This window comes from Motacilla alba, chromosome 4 (genome assembly GCF_015832195.1).
Source record: "Motacilla alba alba isolate MOTALB_02 chromosome 4, Motacilla_alba_V1.0_pri, whole genome shotgun sequence".
Taxonomy (NCBI): Eukaryota; Metazoa; Chordata; class Aves; order Passeriformes; family Motacillidae; genus Motacilla; species Motacilla alba.
The window spans coordinates 67,052,504-67,073,852 of NC_052019.1; the positions used below are offsets into that span (position 1 = coordinate 67,052,504).

Below are 21,349 nucleotides of genomic sequence, written 5' to 3' on the forward strand. Positions count from 1 at the left end.
TATTTACTTTTTATTACTTGCTCAGAAGAATATTTCTTCTTCCTGTGCATAAGTATAATGAATGGAAATTTAGCTTGATCCTTTACTGACTGAGAAGGAGGAATTGGAGACTTCTAGAAAATGCTGTGGGTTGTCTTCCAGCACAGACCAGCTGGACTGGTTTTTTTTTTGTTTGTTTGTTTGGGTTTTTTTGTCTAAACACTCAGCCTTTCCTTCCCTTAAATGCCTGGTGCCTCTGGCTTTCTACCCCTCCCTTAGCCCCTGCAGGCTTCTGTGGAGTTGTGTGATTAGTGCTTTAATTGATGCTCTTGATTCCATTGACAGTGTTCTTTCTTTCTTTCTTTCTTTCCCTAGATGGAAGCCCTGGGCCAGCTGAGCCTGAGAAAGGTGAAAAGGGGTCTCTAACACCTGAATCTATGAGTCAGTCTAGAGGACCTCTTCTATTCAGAGACCTTCCACAAAACTGCTGTGAAAGAATAACAGCTTTACAAAGGGGTGAGTTTGATCTCAGTTTATATAGTAATTAATAATACACAAACAAGTTGGGGGAGACTTTGGCCAGGTCTTCTTCTGCAGCTCCTGTGGAGAAATAAAACTGTTTTACACCCCTTATGTTGCTTTCCTTTTAATCAATGTGTATTGATACTTCCTGCTTACTTCCTGCTTTCCATGCCTGGCACTTGGAAGTGAGATATTTGAACGGTTGCTCAGTTTTGTGGTGGCAGGCAGATAGCACAGGTAGAGGGCAGATGCAGAAGACACATTGGCCTGCTGGTGTTGCCTCCAGTTTCCATCTCTCTGTAGTGAAGAATTAGAACTTTTGCAGCCGAATTTAGTACAAAGTTGATGCCTAAAGCAACTCTTGTTGGGAGGCTGAGTGCAGGAGGGCCATGAAGCTGGGCAGTTTTCATTCTCTCCTGGACTGAAGCAGACCGAAGTTGTGACTTGGTGATGTAGCACTGTGGTCCAGTGTCAGAACAGCTCTGGGTTGAGGCTCTGCCTGCTTGTCTTTCCCCAAAAATGGGATGCCACTGCAAACTTCCTGGTATGCCAGTGCTCTGAAGGCCTCACCCACAGGGCAAACACCCAGTTACTAAAAATCCTAATGGCTGGCATCTGTATTCAAGGCAGGAGGCTGCTCCTTCCTATGAACAGTCTACGTAGGAAACAGCCCACGTAGTTTGCAACAACTCTCCTGCATTTGCTGTGCAGGGGAGTTTATCTTTACTAGAAACAGTAACTTGAGAGTGACCTTCATACTTACTGAAAGCAGCGGAGTGCTTGGCTGTGACTCATGGAAGGAGCCCAGGTATTTGGGAATGATAGCATTTCCCTCTGCTGCCTGGTCCAGCAGTTAAACCAAGCCTAGTTCTATGTCAGGTACCATATTGAAGATGATGTGTGTGATGGCTCTGTCCCTGCCAGAATCCAGAATGAATCAAAAGCTCCAAAACCACTGCTGGCTGCTGAAAGTAGCTCTGTGTTGGATCGGTGGGTTTCAGAGTGAAGCCTCATGCTCTGGTGTGTGTCTAATTTCGGTTTTAGAATAACAAATCCAGTTTAGATCCTGAGCCTCCAGCTGAAATACATCTACAGAAAAAAAAAAAAAAGGCTTTTATTACCTCCCTGCGGAATCCTTGGTCTCCCTCTTTACTGTGATCTTTGATGATTTTTGCCTCCTGTGATGTTCACTGGTGCTTTACTTCAGTAGGAAATCCCCTTTTTTTAAAATAATGCCTTGTGATGAGTCACTACTGCTGTTTGCTTCAAACTGAAGGGGGTTCCAACTATGAAGTTGTATTATTGCTAAAATAGAATCCTGTTCCATTGCGTAGGTTGCAGTTGAAAGCAGAGAAAGGTCTGGGGGAGTTGTAGGGTGAGCAAGCAGTGTTGCTGCTAATTTGTTTACCAGGGGTCTAATGGCAATTCCAGTAACAAGTAAGCAGCTTAGGAGTCTAGTAGAGCAAAACCCATCTCTAGCTGAAAAGCAGTTCTGTATCTCTGAAGCTGAGCATAAAGAAACAAAAAACAACCCCCAAACCATAATAGTTTGTGTGTTTCTAGCAAAGGCTATTAAAATCCATTCAGCAAGAAGCATAGTTTGGTTTGGGCTTTTTTGTGTCTGTGTATGTTCATTAGGGATTCAAATTGAATTCCTTTAAGAATGGTTCTTTTAGATGTGGAAGATTGCTTTCAATTTTCCTCCTTCGTTGTAAATCCGGCTATCCTCGTATCTATATTACTGTTGGTTTAGCCCGGCTGCTGTAAGCTGCAATGTTCTGAAACCATAGTCTATCACTTTCTTTCTTCTGAAGTAACTGCTGCAGAACTCTGTCATGCTCGAGTTTTGACCAGTTTCCAAATCCCTCTGTGTGCATACAGGAAATGGAGATTGTAATTTGGAGTAGTCTTTGGTCCTGTCAGGGATGCAGGTAACCCAGGTCTGTCCTCTGAATGCTGACTTTGCACCCTCTTTCAGCTCGGGATTTCCTTCCTTATTTTCAGAGTTCACCTGAGAACCTCTGCAGGCTACAGCAAAACAACCCCCCAGATTACAAAAGGCACCATTTAAATGCGTTTTGTATCAATGTGTTCAGTATTAGGATTTTGAAGGCTGTAGTTAGTGAGCATTGAAAAAGGACCATGAGGCTGCTGATAGCACCACAGTAACACTTGAATTTAAAGAGAGTCTCACTACTGGTTTTACAGCATATTGCTGGAAAGGAAATAAGTTAATAAAAGCCACAAAGATGTACGATTTCCCATAGCCTTTGACTAATGCTGTAAGAAAGAGAGCAGTTAAAAAACAGTCTGAGCTGAAGGTGGGGGGATTTCCTTAGGAAGAATGCTTGGAAAGGGCCTTGCTCTGAACCAGACTGGGAGACAGTTCCTAACTTTCTGACAGGAGTGCCTGTGCTGAATGGGAGGACACAGTCCATCCCCTCAACCCCCAAAATGCTTTTGGGATTGCATCTCTTCAAAGGTATTTCCTGCTGAAGACTCAGAATCCTGTAGCAATGCCCTATAATGCCTGATCTGCTTGGCTGGAATCCTCTCAGGTAACAGGACCAAAGGCTGAATATGCTTTTTTAGGAGTTTAGGTTGAACTAACCTTGAACGCTTGCAAACATTTAGAAGACTTACAAGTAGTAATCTATCAGACTCACAGGCACTCTGCTGTGGTTTAAGGCTTCCTTCAAAATAGGATGCCCAGAGAACTGCAGAAGCTTAGAGTAAGGTCATGATTAATAGGTGGATAAATATCCCTACATTATAAAACAATCCTCAGTGTTTAATGTTATTCCTGGGTTTTAATTGCTGGGGAAGTACATAAGGGAAGTAGAACTTGGTTTGCTACAACATTTCAGTGCTCCAAGAACTTGGGTTTTTTCTCTTTTTTTCTTCTTAAAGGAAAATAGAAAAAAAAAAACCACCTTATCTCCACTCCAGCAAATGGCTTTTCCTTACATCATTTATAAAAATTAATCATTTTAACAACTTTTTTCTTTGCTGTTCAAAGAAGCTTTACATTTTTCTTGATTGTTCCCCAATGCCTATACACTGCCTCTATGTTTTATGAGTAAAATCTAAATAACTCAAGGGTACAGTTTCCATAAAATTAAGGTCATATGAGGTGGAAATAGCAGCCTAAGATCAGGAGTTCCTTCATTTTTATAGTCTTTTTGTTTGGTAACAGGAAACAGCTCTAAGGCAGTTTGCTTGTTGGATATATAGGAGTGTTTGCCTTTATAGATTTGTGCGTGTGTGTCTACAGGCTTATGTGATAGAGAGCTGCCTTAGGAATATGTGGACCTGGCTTCTAACAGCCAGAGAGCTCTGTCTTGTGTGGTTATTAGCTTTACCACACACTTGGAGAACAATATTGCGGAGTTGTAAGCAGATATTACTCTTGATTTCACAAAAAGGGAAAATTAGATTCATATGCTTCATGGGGAAGGTGGAGCAGACAACTTCTGCTTCAGTGCTATGGGGAATGCTGGTGCTTGTGGAAAGGTCACCCAATCCTCCAGAGAAGTTGGGAAAGAGTACAATTCTCATCTGAAATGTGGATGTGTCACATCTCCCCACCTTCCTCTCCTCCAAGGTACCTTTCCTTCTGTCCACCAACAGCCAGGATGCCTCCTCGGAGATAGCCTCACTTCTCTTTGCCCTTGGGCAGCTGCAAACCCAGGTAGAGGCATCTTTCTCTATTCAGCCACCTGTACTGAGGGCAAACACCATCTCTCACAAGGTTCATCAGAGTTTTTTCCTTTCTTCCTTTTCTTACTTTGCTTCTGTTTTCTTTTTGTTTTTAACCTGGACTCATGTTGTTGTCTATCACCTTATTCCGTTCTCAGCCCTGTCTGTGGAGGTATCCACTGTTCTGGGTGAACGCAGTAGCTCATTGCACTCCTTGCTGCTGAGATAAAAATCAGAGACCAGAAAAACTTTGTTTTGTGGTAGATCAAGTTGTTGAGAAAATTCTGAGTCTTCTGGGATCTGTGTCTGATTTCATTTTTGCAGCTCAGCCAAGAAATAGCAAAAGGCAGGGAAGTGTCTGCAACTTGCAGGTTTTGGCAGTCCTTGAATCTGGGTGAAAATGCTTTGCTTCCTGCAAAAATACCATGCGTCCATGTAGTAAAGGTCACTTTTCTGTCAAACCACTAAACGTTAAGATGTCATTGATGTAGAGAGTCGTAAATTCAGAATAGCTCCAGGGCTGACTTTTCTCTCTTGGTAATTGGCAAGAAGGTGCTAGTGTGTATGGATAGGGAAGAAATCTCTCAGAAGTTGGTGCAGAAAGAGAAAATGCTTTCTTGAAGGATTTAGATACTGGTTAAAGTTAGCTTTAATTCCAATTTGGACCAGAATTTAAACTCTGCAGTACTTGAGTAAAAAATGTAGTGGTAGAGATGAGTGGGAAACCAGCTCAAGGTGGCCTTATTGGCAAGAAAAGAAGTTTTGTAGTCGAACCTTCCTAACACTAAGCTGCATGCTTTAAGTTTGTGGGATTGACAAATGATGGAAGGGATGTTCCCACAAACAAAGGGCTGTTCTCATGATCCCACAAACCTTGTTCCTGCTGCAGCCTGCTGCTGGCCTGATGTAAAGCCTGTTTTCATGCTTGACATTGTATCAACTTCATGAGCATCTTCAGGAAAATCCAGTGAAATAGTATATTTGAGTAAAAGTTAAGAATTCATAGAATCACCATCTAAGACCTCATAAAGGAACTGTGGCATTTCCATTTTTTTCCATAAGGAAGTGAGATTTTGTTGTGGGTGGTCTTCTGTTCACAGCTAAGCAGTAAAGCCACACAGTGAGCAGGAACAAAATGGGTGGGAAGTGCCTTGACTTCTGATACATCTCAGGCAAAAGCTGTTTTAGTCCAAACTAAAATCAAAGCAGTTAGCTAAAATTTAGGGTAGAGCTGGGAGCAGCATCTCCCTCCCTCAGAAAGCCTCTCCTGTGAGCACAAAAATATATTTTAACAGTGTGTGAAGAGTGGATAAGAGATAACCTCACCTTTGAGTGTTTAGTTCACCTCAAAAACCTGACAGCTGAGACTGGCTGTCTCACTGCTACGTCTTGATCTGGGGCATGTGACCCTGTTCAAGACATAGGTAACTACAAAAGAGCAGCCAACCTACTTGTGAGTGAAGCAGAAGAGAGAATTTTAGCTTGAGAGAGCCCTGAGTGCGTGGGAGCAGTCCTCATTCGTGCACCAGAGAGAGAGGAGGACAGCTGCAGACAGCCAGGGAGAAAGGAAGGCTTGTGTGGAGGAGCAGGCTGCCTTGTTTCAGCAGAACTATCTCCTAATGCCCTAAGTGTGGTATCAAAGTGTCAGCTTCACGCTAAATCTCAGAACATTTCTGGGTAGCAAATCAGTCTTAAGTTGCCTCTCCAGAATACTGGAGTCCCAAAGTGTTTTGAGCACTATTGAAATTGCTTTTTTCCCCCCACCCCAGTCTTCTTTCTTTCTTGTAGTGCTCTCTTCTCTCCTGAATAATACTTACATGTCAATTAAGCCCTTTACAAATCACCAAGGATCTGGTACTTTAAGCTGTTGTCTTTGCATTATATTAAATTTTCTCTAACTCATTTCCTTATTTTTCCCCTATGGGAAGCCCCTCAACAAGCATTTCTTCAGAGGACAATAAAATAATTTGAATGGCAGCCATCCAACCTGGCCTTTTTCTAGATAAGTGGTTTGGGTATGCCTAAGAAACAATGAAGTTTTTATTATTCAGTTCTGTGTGGTGTAGCCAAAGGGGTTTTCTTCTTCTGAATGGGGGCAGTGGGAAAGTCAGGTAAAAAGGTGATTTCTGCTGTACCCCCACAGTTTTCCACTGGAGGTTAAAAGAAAGGGTTCCCCCTTCAAATTTTCCATTGACTGCTTTTCTCTGCCTCCACCAAACACTTTGTTGTGCCTGCCTTGCTGTGCTGAAAATGTCAATACTTTCATATCACCAATGTTTACAGGAGGTAAAAAAGAAAACCCTCTAGTTGTTTGAGTCAGGAGGGCTGTGAAGCTGCTGTTAACAGGAAAGCAAAGGCCCACATGTTCATCTCCTCTTCTCTGGAAGCAGGAAGGATGCTGTGCCCTGTTAACCTCTGCTGCACAGATGTAGCATCACATCCCTGCCTGTGCCTGCTTTGGACATGGCTGGTACTTGGAGTAGCCCAGCACAGCAGGCAATGTCCAGCCTCAGAAGGACTCCAGTTTAGATATTTATGGTTTGCATTTTGTTCAGGGAATGCTTCTCAGAGTAAATTTTCATCTTTGGTCACTTGTCTTAGCTCATGGGGTGGCATAAGAAGGCACCTGACCTTAAAGCCTTAACAGTCCTGGCTTTACCTTGCCCTGCATGAGGAGGAGGAAAGTGGCTATTCCTGGTGTCCCTGGCAGAAACCACAATGGTTCTGTTGAATAGGTGATGGATAACAAACCCAGGAGCTGCACACATGCAAAGTTTTAGTTTAACCCCATCATTGTTGAGCTGACAGATGATGACAAAATCACAGCCATGCCCTCATGCCCTGAACTATTTCCAGTCCCATTGCAATTAAGCATGTTGGTCAGTCCAAAGGTGAAAGCAGTGGAGTGCAGTGACAGCCAAAAACATAGAAGGCTTAATTCACTGTATTCTGTGTGAATGCATTGCTGAGTAATATTTAATGCTATTCCCTTCTTATTCAGTCATCCAGTGGGAAAAGCTTTTTTCTTCAGAGGATACCTCTTGGCTTTGGTTTCTTTTGCTGCTTGGATTTGAGTATGTGTCACTCACCTCCCAGCACTTTGCTACTGAGCCTTTGCTGGGTTTCAAATGTCCCCCGTCGAGGCTGTTCAGCTTTTTAAAAATACTTACATAAAATTAAACAAGAGGTCAGGGTAAGAACAAGTGACTGATGTGGAGCTAGCTGAGTGGATAGGATGCTGTTCTGATAAGTGGAAGATGTTGATGCTGTTGCATTTTTTTAAAGTTTATTTTAAGCAGGCAGCCAGTAAATCAGAGCTCTTGTTGGTAAATGTGTGACCCATCAAACTGAAGTCATTAAGTAAATGCTTCATATAAAATGGAACACTATTATTGCGAAAGACTGGAGAAATCACCCTGTATCTCCAGCACTTAAAGCATTGTTCCAGGAGGTACAAACACAGTTAAACTCCCTTCAGGGAAAGGCGGGGGAAAGAATTTGACCTTGGTTTCTCACATCCTGATCCTGACCCTGGCCTGTTATTTCCTTTGTTATAATTGCAAATGCCTCCAGAATAGTTTTGTTTGAACAAACCTGCAGTGAATTGAACATGAATTTGCAAATGACTGCTCTCTGTGTGCATGTGAGGAGCTGAGTAAGTGCTTTGACAGAACAAGATCCACTCTGCTCTCCTGAGCAGCTGAGATATTTCTGCTACAAGTATGGGAATGCTCTCAGGGCAGTTATATCACGAGTGTTACAGCAGGAATCTCCTAAAAATCTCAGCAGGGTTTTTAGTCCTCGGTGCAGAGCTGCACAGGTTTTGTTGTCATCAAAACCGAAACTGATACACCAATCAGACTTACAGATGAGTGTTTTTCTGAGTTTACCTATCGTGAATCTTTCGCTTCTAGGTGAGAGCATGATAATTTTTATCATCGGTGAAACTTGACTAATCAACTCCTGTATGCAGGGGGCTATAGCCTGGAATGAATAGTAGATTCTTGAAAATGCTGCATCACTTCTTGTCTGGTGAAGGGGATCTGCAGCCTTCACCTCTACAAGCACTCTTCCTCAGAATGAAAATCAGATATGATAGGGAGGTGTTTCTAGTCAGGGGCAGAGCTGAATGTCACTGCTGATGAGGAGACTGTAGCTGGTCAAACTGAGCACTGATTCTGTAAGGGAAACATAAGTTCTCAATAAAAATACATTCCTAGAAATGGCTCCCTGACCTATATGCCCCTTACAGTAAATTATTGTGCTTCTAGATTGATATTTGTGTTCTATTCAATTTGAGTTGATGCAGCTTTTCCACCATGTTAGACCACCACTTTTCCCACAGAGCAGCTCTCGCTGGTGCGTGGGCGAAGCGTTGTGTCACTGTTCCGTGCTAATCTGAAGAATGAGAGGGAATCCTCTGTGGTCTCTTACAAGCAGTGCTTTCAAGTAGATCTGTGTGGGCTGCGTTTGAGAGAGATGAATGTGCACTCAATGGTAGAATGACTTTAGGAAAGGGGTTTCCCTAAAGCCTGGGGTGTAGGTTAAACTTTGAGATATATATACACAGATACACTTTTGCCTCCAAGCCACTTAGTTCTCATTTGATTCAGAGAGCCTTTATTTGAGACTGGGATGTCCTAACCTGGCAGTGCAGAGACGGACACCTTCCCTAAATATGGTGAGTAACAGCTGCATTCATTGGAAATTTGTACTGGTAGGTCTCTTCTAGCCTCAGAGAGAAGTCATGTGCCTCTTTTCCCTTCTTGTCCACCAAAAAGACCTCAAATCCAAAACCTTATTTTTTCCCAATTGCCTTTGTAATTTCTTCCTACTCTTTATAGAGAATGACTGTAGGAATGTTCTTTTATTTACTTTTCCTGAATAAAGTTGGACAATGAAGATTACAGCAAGTTGTAAAGGATATATAATATTATACAATTATAATATTATAACTGTAAAGGATATATAATATATAATATTGCCATATATATTACTGACTGTATTAAACAGTCATTTTGACATAAATTTAGTGGTACAAAAATTCAATGCACCTATACTGGGTTTGACCAAAATCCCCCTTTTTGGATAAGGTTTCTGCTGAGAACTTTGCAAGTTTCATCTGTTTTGTGGAGTTCGGCATGTTCCCTGAGCTGCTGATTCTGCCTGGAGCAGGCACAGGATTCCTTTAGGCATTTCTGTCATTAGGGCATCTACTACAAATTATTTTCTATAATCCATATAGCATTTAAGAATGGGCTAGGTGATATTTTGCTTGCATGTTGCGTGTAAATAGGTATTGAAGCTGGATCTCAGAAGTTTTGATGCATCCTAACCTTGACTAGGGAATACTTGGAGCTTCAGTATTGCGACCTCCTTTTTCCAGGGCCTGTGTTGTTTGCTGCCAGAGGGCACATTCCTGTTTGTGCTGCGGCAGCTGTAGGAGCTCCAGACTGTTCTACCTCCCTCCCAAAAGGAAGCATAAGTTCTCATGTTCCCTTGGCTCAATTCTGGATCCTAAGGACATCATGAAATGCTGCTGGCACAGTCCAAATTTCTGGCAGCAGCAGTACCACATACCCAGAATGTGGGAGTGTTGGAATATGTGGAAAGCAACATATGCTTTTGAGTTGTTTAGGACTGGTGTTCCTGCCAGCCAAGAAATGCCAATGTTTTTTTGCTATTGGCTGCTTGGATTGTTCTTACCTTGCTGTGGGCTCTTCTTTCTCCTTTGGTTTTGTTTTTTTTTTTTTTTTTTTTTGGCTTTGTTTTTGGTTTTTTGGTGGTTTTTTGTTTTGTTTTGTTTTTTTTGTCCTGGGATTTTAAAGCTTGTTTGGAGGGCATGAATCTTACATAGAACAGCATTCCTCTTCTAAATCAACTCTTCTTGTCTTCTTGCTGTTAAACATCCCTTCTTTTTGGTGCTTTGCTTTTTTTAGCTAGGGCTGTCCCTGCCATTTTTAAGGACACGTGGCTCCTGTACTTGGAGCAATCTCCTTTCTATTACTTTTTTATATTCTACCTCCTTATACTGCAGAGATTTGATTCCAAAGTCATGGATTTGATACTTCCTAACTTTTATCTCTTGGTTTGGATTGTACAAGAAAGTTTTGTCCTTTCCTGTCAGGACATCAGTTTCACTGCAGTGACATCTCTATTAAAAATTGTTCAGCAAAATCCCCACATTTTGGGTGCTATCAGTGAATATCATAGTTATTAATCTTGCTTTTATCCTGCAGCATTTTTCCTTTTCTCTTCTGTATTTTATCTTTCTGAAAGCTTCCTATCTGTGCTTTGGTAGTGAATAGTAATAAAAAGCCATTTTCTTACTGCATTATTTACAGTTGACATTGAACAAATAAGTACTTCCTTCCCATCTTGCCCACCTCCAAATAATTTGTTGAGCAAATTAAAGTTGGACACAGATAATGAGAAAATAGCATTGAAAAGATAATAATTGTTGAGGCCTTTATTTTATCAAAATAGTATACAGTTTAAAAAAAAATTAATTTGTATTCTATTAACAATTTGCTTCCACAGAAATTGTGTACAGTAAGTGTGGTCAAAGTATTATGGGCTTTGTACCCAGACCTCTGTGCACTACTTGGCTTTAGCTGAACTGAGCATTTGCCATGAGGACAAGATCTCTTCTAAATATATTAAAAATGAGGAGTCTCATTTTTAACTGGAGAAGTACTGAGGGTGTTTTGAGGTAGGCTGTGTGTGACTTTGATGGCTTGGTGAGACGATATTTGCAACTTCCTCTGGTCACTTCTTATGTGACTCTTTTGCATGTTGGAAGTGTGGTCATGATATTTTTGGCACTGAGCTCGTGTTTTGTGGCCTTTCAAATGAGTCTGTGTGCTTTAAACTCGCTTGTGCAGGTGCCTGTGTGGGGTGGCTGACATGGTAAGCCAAATGTAGATGTGTAAAATGTGTATCACCTGAGCACAACTGTGATGGCTGAGCACAACTGTGGTGGCCTTTTGGTGGCATTTGTGCGACTGATTTCAACTTAAAGGGATTTATTCTCATTGGGGAATCATCTTCTTACTTTTAGGTCTTCTTGAGGTCTTCAGTCCAAAAATGCTTAGAAGTTTGCTGGTTGGCAAAGGGAGAAACATGCCTGCAAATTGGTTTTGTCTCAGTTCAAATTCAAGAAACAAGTGTTGTATTGATTTTGAATAAGGTCCTATTGTTTAAAGCAGTGTTTTTCTTTTAAGCCACTGTCATGAATTTGTGTGTGTCAAGAGGAGCATTTTCACAAACCCAGTATGGGGGAGCATAGCCCGCACTGTTTATGAAGTTGTGGATATCACAGCTCCATGGGAGGGCATCTGGGAATTAAGTTCTTTGCAGGGATTGCTGCTCAAAATCTACTGTTACCTTAATAAAGGAGATTTGTACTTAGTATGGACATCAGCTTAAGGTATTCAGCATTAAATCTTCCTGCATCACACAGGGCAGATACCAGTTTCATTTTGTCCAAATTAAATTAGGCAAGACAAAACTATCTAGGACAAAACTATCTACTCTAGGAAACTATCTACTCTTTATTTTTGGCTAAAATCAAGCTTTGCATTTAAAATTTTAGTTAGAAACTGTCTTACATTGAAGTTTCAGCACTTTATCAGGAAATAACAGGGGGAGGAGACAATTGGCAGATCTGTTTGTGGCTTTTTCTAGGCAGTGTTTGTGTGTGTGAAGCTGCATTTTCAGCAAAGGACAGAAAACGTGCAGGGTAATGGCTGGCTCAGGTGCTACTCTGAGAACCAAACCTGAGAATATCTACATAAGGGGAGATGGCAGAAACGTTTTATGTTTGATTTCTTCATCAAAGAAGTCTTGAAGGCTTTATTCCCGTTTTAGATTAGTTTCAGTGACTGCTGCTTAGGCTCTCTTTCATCAAATGTTCTTTTATTTCTCTGGTTATTCTTCCATTTTGATCACATTTACTGTAATAATGCATTTCTCCCTCCCACTCCTCCTACACGACAGTCACACGCAAATAATGTCTAACCTGCTGGCTTGTTTATCAACAGCACTGGTGATGGTGTTTGTTCCACTTTGTTTTGGAGCTATTTTGCAATATGGGTAATGCTTAAATGAGGTAAATTTGCTCAGCCTGGCTGTGACAGGCCCTGCAGCTTTCACAACAGAAAAATTTGTATTACTGGAAAGGTAACTTATGAGTAGGTTTATTCCTTTTGTGACTTTTGCTAGCATGTACTTTAATTTATTTGGCATATTGTTTCTTTTCTGTTCTTTCTGCTGGGACAATGTCTGGTGATGGTGGTGATCTGTAAAATTGAACCATGGAATTGATCTAGGCAGGAAAACCAAACCAAACACCTCCTTTCCCCTTTTCTGCGCTTTTGGTCTGGCTCATCTCTGGCATTCATTTTACATTGCATTCCTACAAAATATTGCTTTGGTACAAATTAAATAAAAGTGAATTACTGAGCAAGTTTGGGTAAAATGAGCAAAGGTTTGGAAACATCAGATACTCTTAAGCTAAAACTAGACTTGGGGAAAGAAAAAGAGAATGGGGCAAGAGCAGTGCAGGATTTAACATTTACAAAAAGGATGTTTGTGAAAAGCACTTTGGAAAATATTTTGAAACACCAGCGTGATGAGTGCCTCTCTGGTTGTAATCAATTTTACAGTTAAGATTTCATTAGAATTAGTGAGTCTCATTGTCTTTCTTGAACAATGTAGTTTTTTTCGTCTTCAAATGTGTTTTTTCTACGTGGGAAACTTGTTTTTAATGCAAATTAATACTCCAGCCAAAAAAAGTGCTTTTTTTTTTGACCTTTTCTGGGTGTATCTATGAAATACTTAGGGCTTGGGGCTGTGATAAATTTGATGGGCGAGCACCAAGGAAATTCTACACACTTCTTAACAAACATTTTCAATTATTGCAAAACCCCATAAATCTGTGAGCAGGACTGATTCTGTTTTACTTCAGGGTGTTCCTGTTCTTAAAAGCCTTGACAGAAAGCAGAAAATTTATGTAATTCTGGGCAATCCTTTACATGACCATTACAACCCTCTCTTTTACAGAACCTTAATTCTTTGAAGTAGCTGAATTTTATCCATCTAGGCTTCAGTCTGCCAGATCTAATAAAAACCTACAGCATTACACTGCATATTATGGTTGTAAAAACTTCTGTTTGTCCTAATAACAAACACTTGCACGGGGCACAACGACTGGGTCGCATCTCTTTCGTTCAGGTTCTCAAGTGGAGGTTTGGATTTTAGCTGCAAAATCTGCATATGACTAAGAGTCAGGAGACCTGCACAACGTCCCCCACCCCAGCAGTGTGAGCAGCAGGGCTTCTGGAGAAATGCATGTTTATGCTGCCTGGGTGTGCAGCTGGGCCGCGCAGGGACGTGGGACTTGACAGCTCTTAGCAGCTTCGTCTGTGTTTGCCTGGCTCAGTGGAGCAGGGACACAGAAAACCCAGAGTGCACTCACTGCAGCCCCAGAGAGCTTCCTAGCAGGGCCCCCAAATCTGGCTTACACTGCAGAACCAGTAAATATCAAAATAACTGAATAAATATATTTTTCTGCATTCACCACTGCTTTTCTCTTTTTCAGTATGTTGCTTGCTTCTTACATGACTCTTAGCAACATGGGTGTCATATTTTCAGTAACATTTAACCTGCATACTTTTAATGTGGGCTGCAATACTGTGCCCAGCTTGGCAAATACATCTGAAACTGCTGAAATGTCAAAGCTCAGTGGGACAAATTAGGGCTGGAGTAGCAGTCTGAATTCTGTGATGTTCTGGGTCAGTTTTGGTTTTTTTTTTCGTTCTGCCTCCTTTTAGTCATTTTGCTTTTTGTTGTTGTTGTTGTTTCAGTGGCAGTAGACTGTTTATTCCAGGTCAATGTTTTTCAAATTTTATATTTTTTAGTCAGACACATGCAGGCCAAGTTCAGGCACTCCAAAATAAGGCTTAATCCTCACTAGTCCCCCATGTCTGCTGCCCCCATTGAAATCAATCAAATGCAGCTTTCTGTACTTCAACGTGATTGTGTTATGATTAAACAGACACTCATAAAACTCAGACAAGCTGGAATCAAGTTTCACATGAAACTGAATTGCCATTTTTTTTCCTTAATAGGATCCTTGTAATTAGTGATTACCAGATGCATTTAGAATGTGTGAAATGCCTGTAGGAATTGGAATTAAGAAGGCAGGGGGATGCCAAACACCTCAGATCTTCTGCTGGCAACCTTTCATTTTAAATTTCTGCCCCGCACATAGATGAAGCAGCATGGTTTCTATAAAATGTTCAGCAGTGGTTTCACGTTAAGTTGATGTTACCAATAAGGAGAGTGACTTGTAATTGAAAACTGATTTGCTTATAAATAGCAGGTTTAGCTCTGGATGGCTCCCCTCTTCATTTCAGTGGTCACCTTGCTGTCCTTAAGATAGGTCTTATGAAACCTGTCAATGTTCAGTTCTAGCAACCAGCATAATGATGTTGTTTGATCTAAAGAGAAGAATAAGGCTTCTGGGCTCCTTTTCTGATGAATTAGAGGTGTCTGAGGAAACATACCCAGGGCTGTCACTAGCCTGCAGCGCAGAAGCAGAATGATTGCTCTGGTCCAGGTGATGTTGGCTCACTTGTTGTACAATGTCTTCTTCCACTTGAGATGGAGAGGTGGTGCTTGGTTTTTTCATCTTTGGAGTTCAAATTCAAAATCTCCAGTTTCAAGGGGTTATCTTAACTTACTGTTACCCTGTAGCAGCCCTTTTCTCTGGGAGCTTGGTTTGGGATTTTTCATTTATCTCCCTTCTCTTAGGAAATGCAGTGCTTTAGAGTAACTTGCCTGACCAGAGGGAAGCTTGTTAGGAGCTTATGGAGTGCTTAAACAACATGTTCATGCTCAATGACTTACATGTGGCTCCTTTTCTCTCCAAGTGATTTACATCAGAGTCATTACTCAAATTCTCTTAATTTTGGGGCAGTAGTTTTATTGGGCACTTCCATAAAGTGTAGGAATTTTTTGGACAATGTGAGGACACGCTTGAATTCGAGAGTATGAAAAATAATTGATTCTTTTAGGATGATTAATAAAAGCCCTTTTTGCAACACTTCCAATGTTCCTGCAACTGCTGGCAGCTTTGTTCCTTGGGTAGATTTTTGTCACAGCGGCCAGAGATTGTTGTTGCTTCTGCCCTTGCAGAACTGTCCCTGCAGACACAGTGGTGCACTTAATAGAGAATGGTGCTGGGAAGGAGGAAGTAGATTCCTGGGTTGTTCATCAACCATTTTGTAGTTTATGAAGAATACAATAGAAATACAAGACATTGTTATCTGTTCTCACTGTAATTGGTTACTTAACTTTTTCTTCTCAGATGGTTAATTTTTTACTTCCCCTTAAAAACTGCTTTTTTTCCTTCCCTGTTCCTAATAGATTCACTGTGAGGAGCTCAAAATGAAGAAGAAAGATGCAGAGGATTTCATGGAGCTGTGCCCCCATCAGTGTGTTGAGATGGAAAGGTACTGTGCTAATGTAACAGGGAAAAACTCCTTTGTGAGAAATTTTTTGGGGCACCTGCACTTTCACAAGGTAGTATTAGTTCTTCTGATAACACTGAGAGTATTGAGTTAGATGCAGTGAGTGTCCTCTGCCTTTCAGCTGAGGCTGCCTGGCAGCCACCACAGGCAAGGAGCTGACCTGACTTCAAGAGCTGGTTGTCCCCTGTCAGCTACTGTATGCTACATTTCCTGGCTGCATTTCTAAATGGTTTTCATCTGTCTGTCCTGCTCATGCTGTTAGTAGATCACTGCAAATACCTCAGCTCTGTGTGGTAGACACCAACTCAAGTGAATCACGGGCTTGTTTTCCTCCAAAGGCTCAGCCCAGCTGTGAGCCCAGCTCAGCAGGGCGTTGGTGAAGCATCCCCATCCTGGCCCCGGCTGAAACAGGAGGCACGAGGGCTGCTTGTGGTGATGCCTGATATGAAAAGAGAGCAGTGGTGTCAAGCACCAGTTAAAAATGTCAGCTCTGTGCAATTGTGCTGCATCAGAGTCACAGCTTTTCAGAGGAACGAGCGCATGGAAGATGTGAACAGACTCGTGGGGCTCCAGCTGAATGTGCAGGGCAAGCAGCCAGTCCAGAAGGGGCCATGGGGGGGGTACACCATTCCAAAAAGGCACGTACTGAGGCCAGCAAAGTGCCCTTAAAGGGGCACAAGCTTTTCTAGGGGTTGATCTCCACAGAAAAAGAGTGAGCACTTGAAAAGATCTCGATTTGCCTCCCTTCGTGTCCTCTTAGCTTTCAGTTCTTTCAACACGTTCCTGCCACCTCCCCACAGCTTTCTGCATGTGTGCCTTTCAGGGGGGGAGTGCATCTGCTCGGACAGTACGTGCTGCTTGGTGGCTCTGCTTGGCCAAGCTTTCCAGTTGATTGATTTTCATGGCAAAAATCTATTCCCTTTCCACTGGTGATCCACACGCAGCTACATGAGGCCTTGGGGCTAAGTCTGGGTGACAGTGCCCCACTTGTTGCCTCTCCAGGGAGACAGTTGTCTGTGACTCACTCAGGGCTCATTTGAAGCCTGAGAATGTTGGTGGAGATAATTTAATTGGCTTTCCTGAGATTTGAATGCATCCCAAATGCTGTCCATCAGGAACATAGTCAATGTCTTGGTAGTACAATTAAGTGAAAGATCCAAGTGAAAGGGGGATGATACTCTTTTCCTGTTGTACAATCTGTATAGGGTACAGGAGTGAGGCAGCAGCATGGAAACTTCCCAAGGGACAGGAATATCCAGGCATGGAGGGACCAGCGCCGTGTGATAAGTAACATCATTTAATGCAAGCCAACAGCCATGGTCTTCTTGCATGTTGCAAATTTCCTGAAGGGAGTAGTCAAACACTGAGAGACACTGAATGCCTGTGTATCAGTAGCTTTCCTTCTCCTCACTGAGCTGGGATGGATTATAGGTGCTGCTTCACTTAATCACTGCCCCCCACCCCGGGGTTTTTTTTTTCTTTTTTTTGGGCTTGTTTTCAGAGGAAACCAGATGTGTTTCCATTAGGAACATGCCCCTCTTTTGTTGTCATTTGTGTAATTCTTAAAATTAAGCAAAAGTATTAAAGAATAATTGTTTCTGCTCACATTAACAGCACACAGCTTCTCCAGATGTGGCATTTGACAGCCCAACAGCTGCTGGCTATTAAATGTGCCTTAAAAGGCCCATTCCTTTGTCATAAAGGGAACAGAAGTGTAGGGACGTTTATGGGGTGAGAGGCAGATGTTTTGGCTACATCAGATTGGAGGGAAAGTTTTAAGTGGTTTCTCTGCTATGGTCACAGTGCATGTTTTAACCCCTATCATAGACCTTATTGAGCTCTCTTCTTGGCACTGGGGTGAGATTATTCCTAATCCCACACTGACCTGTGGGACATCTCACTCTGAAGACAGGGCAGTTTTGTCAAGTGGATCTCAGTTGATGCTTGGCTGGCTTTCCAGCTATGCTCTTGAAATACTGGATAAATTTTTGGGGATGAAACTCAGGTTAAAATATTAAGCCAGAAACAATTTGAAATAATGTGTTGCCTTGCCCCCCCCCCCCCCCCCCCAACTCTCTTTTTAAGTATCTACTCATAATCATCAAAGGCAGGTGTTCTTTTTGTGTTTGTCCCAGCACAGTATGTTTTATGCCCAATAAACTATTTTTTTATGGTGGTACATGTGAGGTGGAACATGGAATGAATGGAGATCAATTTCAAAAGTTTTGTCTCAAATTCCCAAGCCTAAACTTCGAGTGGAGTGTTGAGTACTGGAATAGCACCACTGGTCCTTAGGGAGCTGCACCACTTTTGAACTATTCTCTATCAGCTCAGAGTCTGCTGAACTTCTAAGAGTTTACAGGGCTGCAGAATTTTTTCAGTAATATAAGTATTTTTGTCTTCTCAGCAAAATAAATTCTTTGCTATTTTTTAGTCTTAACTGGAGAAGATTTCAATTTAAAAATCCCAATGTATTTGCATGAAAAAAATCCAAGTATTCTACAAAACTGAATTAAAAGACAGCAGAAGTTCTGCAAAATTACATGGAACATAAGAGAATAGGCTTGTTCTGCAGATAAGCTGTCATTTTTAAGAATTATGTCATTATTTTTATTTCTATTTTAAGTCTATTTCTAGAGCAAGTTAGATTAAATATTTTGTAATTCAATCTGATTCTTCCCCTTACTCTACAGGCCTTTTTCTGACATGAAGTCTATTATCATAAATAAGGGAAATATTAGCTGAAACAATTTGTCTTGAAATTTGGCACATCTTTAATTTATCGGACTAGCTCTTTCTCCATAATTAAAATGCAGAAATTTCTTTTTTTCTATGAATTTCTTTTATTTCCTAGGCTTAGCCAAGCAAGAATCCTATATCCCAAATGCCCACCCAAGGGGATGAAGCACATGTTTTACCATTAAGCTCTGGAATTCATTTCCCATCAAAATATGGCTCCGTGGTGTTGGCGTCTGGCTGTAAATCCTGGCTTTAAGCCTTTTTTCACAATTGTTTATGGTGTGTATTTGTGCTTTCACCACCACAAGAGAATGACCCCAGCACACCAGCCTTGAAATTAATATTTAAAATAGAATTATATGGCTTTGGTATTAAGATGGTGCAATAAATGCCTCAGGACATCTTGTAGGTATGTCCATTGTTGCCATGTAACTGCTATGAGTAAGGAAAAATGCCAGTTTCCAGTAAAAAACAGGGAAAGCCAAGAGATGCAGAACTGGGACTCTTGTGGAGCTTCTACCTACTATTTTTCAGCCTTCAATCTATGCTGCTAAAGCCCAAAGCATGGAGCTGATCATGTTCTGGCTCTTCACTTAAAAGTGGAATTGTTGTAAAAAGCACGCAACCATTTATAAACAAACAATCATTATTACTTAGAGCATTATACTGTTATAAATACTATCAATGATTATAAATAAATAGGCCAGTGGAGCCCAAAAAGTGGAAGTGGTGCAAAGATATACCATGGGGCAATACGTGAAAACCATTTTCAAGGCAGCAAGTTGAACACGTGGGAGAAATGAAAATAGCTTTAGTGGAGTGCACAGTGAAGTTCTGTGTGGATATAGTAACTTGAAAAGCAAAGGCAGCACGCCAAATTTTTTATTCTTGTAGGATATGGCTTTTCAGATCTGACATGGAAATTGTGAGGAAGATTGGGCTCTCTTCTTTCCCTGCAAGCAGCGAAAACTTGTGCTGAGAGGCCAGCTTCCTTCGTTACGTCTGTATCTTCTGCTTCCAAGTATCTTAATTTTTCAAAAAAGGAGATTTTGCAACTAACTCAAAGTCTACAGAGAAGAGTTAACATTCTAATCTTTTATTGCCTCCTGCAGTAATCACAGCTTGCTATGTGTAGTTTTTATAACTTTGTATTCTTTAGAAGGCTTAAGCACATGGAAGCGTTATACTTTGTCTCATATGACCACAGAAAAATGCTTTTAATATTTTCTGAAAAGTTTTAATGGTGCAGGGGTGTACCTGTTAACTCCAGGAAACCTAAAGCAGTTTTGAAAACTTTTCTGTGCAGAATCTGAATGCTGTGTGCCCTCTAGAGCTCTCTGGGGGAAGCTCTGGTAGTCACCTTGTCTTGGTCTGGGCTAACTCCTAATCATGAGTCCCTTGATGTATTCAAGCACTCAGAGCATCTGTGTGTGCTCTGAAAGTCTAGATTCAAAATCAGATGTACACAGCAGATATGATTAGTGTTCTAACTCGTAAATGTAGCCTTCTGGTTATCAAAGTGGCTGATAATAAAATGCAAATAAATGCAGTAATAGTTTCTCCGTTTAAAAATGAAGTAACTTTCTGACTTTCATGATAGTCTTCAAACACAGAGCAGAAATTGGTTTGTAGAGATCTGAGCCTTTGGTAGTTCTCTTTCTTTTACCCAGACACAGCTGGGTCCTGCTCTTGCACAGGTAAGCCCAGAAAGAAGAATGTAGGGAGAGACAAGGGTAGGAGCAGCCAGAGGTGATTATATTTACAGCTACAACATCGAACTGTGGTGAGCAGAGGAATGAACACTTCCTGGCTGAAAAAAAGATATTAAAAGCCAACCCCCCATGTTTATGGGGTATTTCTCAGCTTGCTTCATGCTCTGACCTCAGGAGGTTGTGGTCACACGTCCCCACTTGCAGTGGCTGAACCAGCAGCAGAGCTGAGTGCAGCCTGCCTAAGCATTTGCTGCTGCACTCCTGCCAGATCACTGCTCCTCTTTTACAGTCCCCAGGGCTGCACCCAGGCATGGTTCCTTTATTTCGGGTATTTTTTTTCTTAGGCTTCGCTGCTTCATTTGGCTTAAAAGAGTTTGAAAGCACTGGCTACTCTGCCCGAGCTGGGGGAGTAGGTTGTGCCGGCAGCTGGGGGTGGTGAATTGCAGCAGCGAGTGGCTGCTTCCGTGCTGTGGCTTTTCAGTTCTTCTGAGCAGCCTCGGAAGCAGCGAGGGCTCTGCCCAGGGCATGTGCACCTCTGCTGCACAAAGCTGTCTCAGACAGCATCAGGAGCTGGAGTCCAAATGGTCTGAAGGTGCTGTTTTCTATGGACGTGCACTTGAGAGTGCAGAGTGCCTGCTCTGCCTGCTGCCTGAGGTGCGGGAACCTCAGCACAGAAGAACAAGTGCCACTTGCCCTGGCTTATCCAGGGTTTTGCAATATTTAGCCAGCCAGAGAAGGGCTGGATTTCTGTCGCGAGGTTCGTTGCGTCCTCTTGCAGTTTTCTCCTTGAGCTGCCACGCGGTGCCAGTGCTGCCGCTGGGCTCACCTGCCACCCACGCACAGCTGAGCCTTTGGAACCTGCCACCAGCCCGCAGAGCAGCTGCAGCCTCCTGCACCACCATGGAGCTCACGAAAATGTGCCTTGGGAAGGTCTTGCTTTTAATCCTCATGGCTATGAAAGTACAGCTTATCTAACTACCAGCAGCGAATCAAAAAAAAAAAAACCAAAACCCAAACGACCCAACTCTAGAATTTTATTAGCTCTTATTTGCTACTCTTGGTATTTTATTTCCTCTTGGAAATGATTTTGTGTCCATGCTTACTGAAAAATACATTTCTGCTACAGTCTCTCTGTTTTAAATATGGAGCATTAAATGAATCATT

The 21,349-nt window shown here is 41.8% G+C and overlaps 1 protein-coding gene across 2 annotated transcripts in view; it reads left to right on the top strand.

Annotated features, from left to right (window-relative positions):
* Positions 1–361: 361 nt before the first annotated feature.
* The window catches only part of TNIP3 (TNFAIP3 interacting protein 3), a 48,375-nt gene continuing 27,387 nt past the window's right edge, over positions 362–21,349 (top strand). Inside the window, exons 1-2 of one of the 2 annotated variants that reach the window (XM_038136597.1) lie at positions 362–495; positions 15,631–15,716. In XM_038136597.1, the coding sequence (XP_037992525.1) occupies positions 15,652–15,716 (65 nt within the window). In that variant the 5' untranslated portion in view covers positions 362–495; positions 15,631–15,651. Of the gene's footprint in view, positions 496–8,727; positions 8,882–15,630; positions 15,717–21,349 lie in introns of those variants that run through there. The other variant, XM_038136596.1, reaches the window with a different exon arrangement.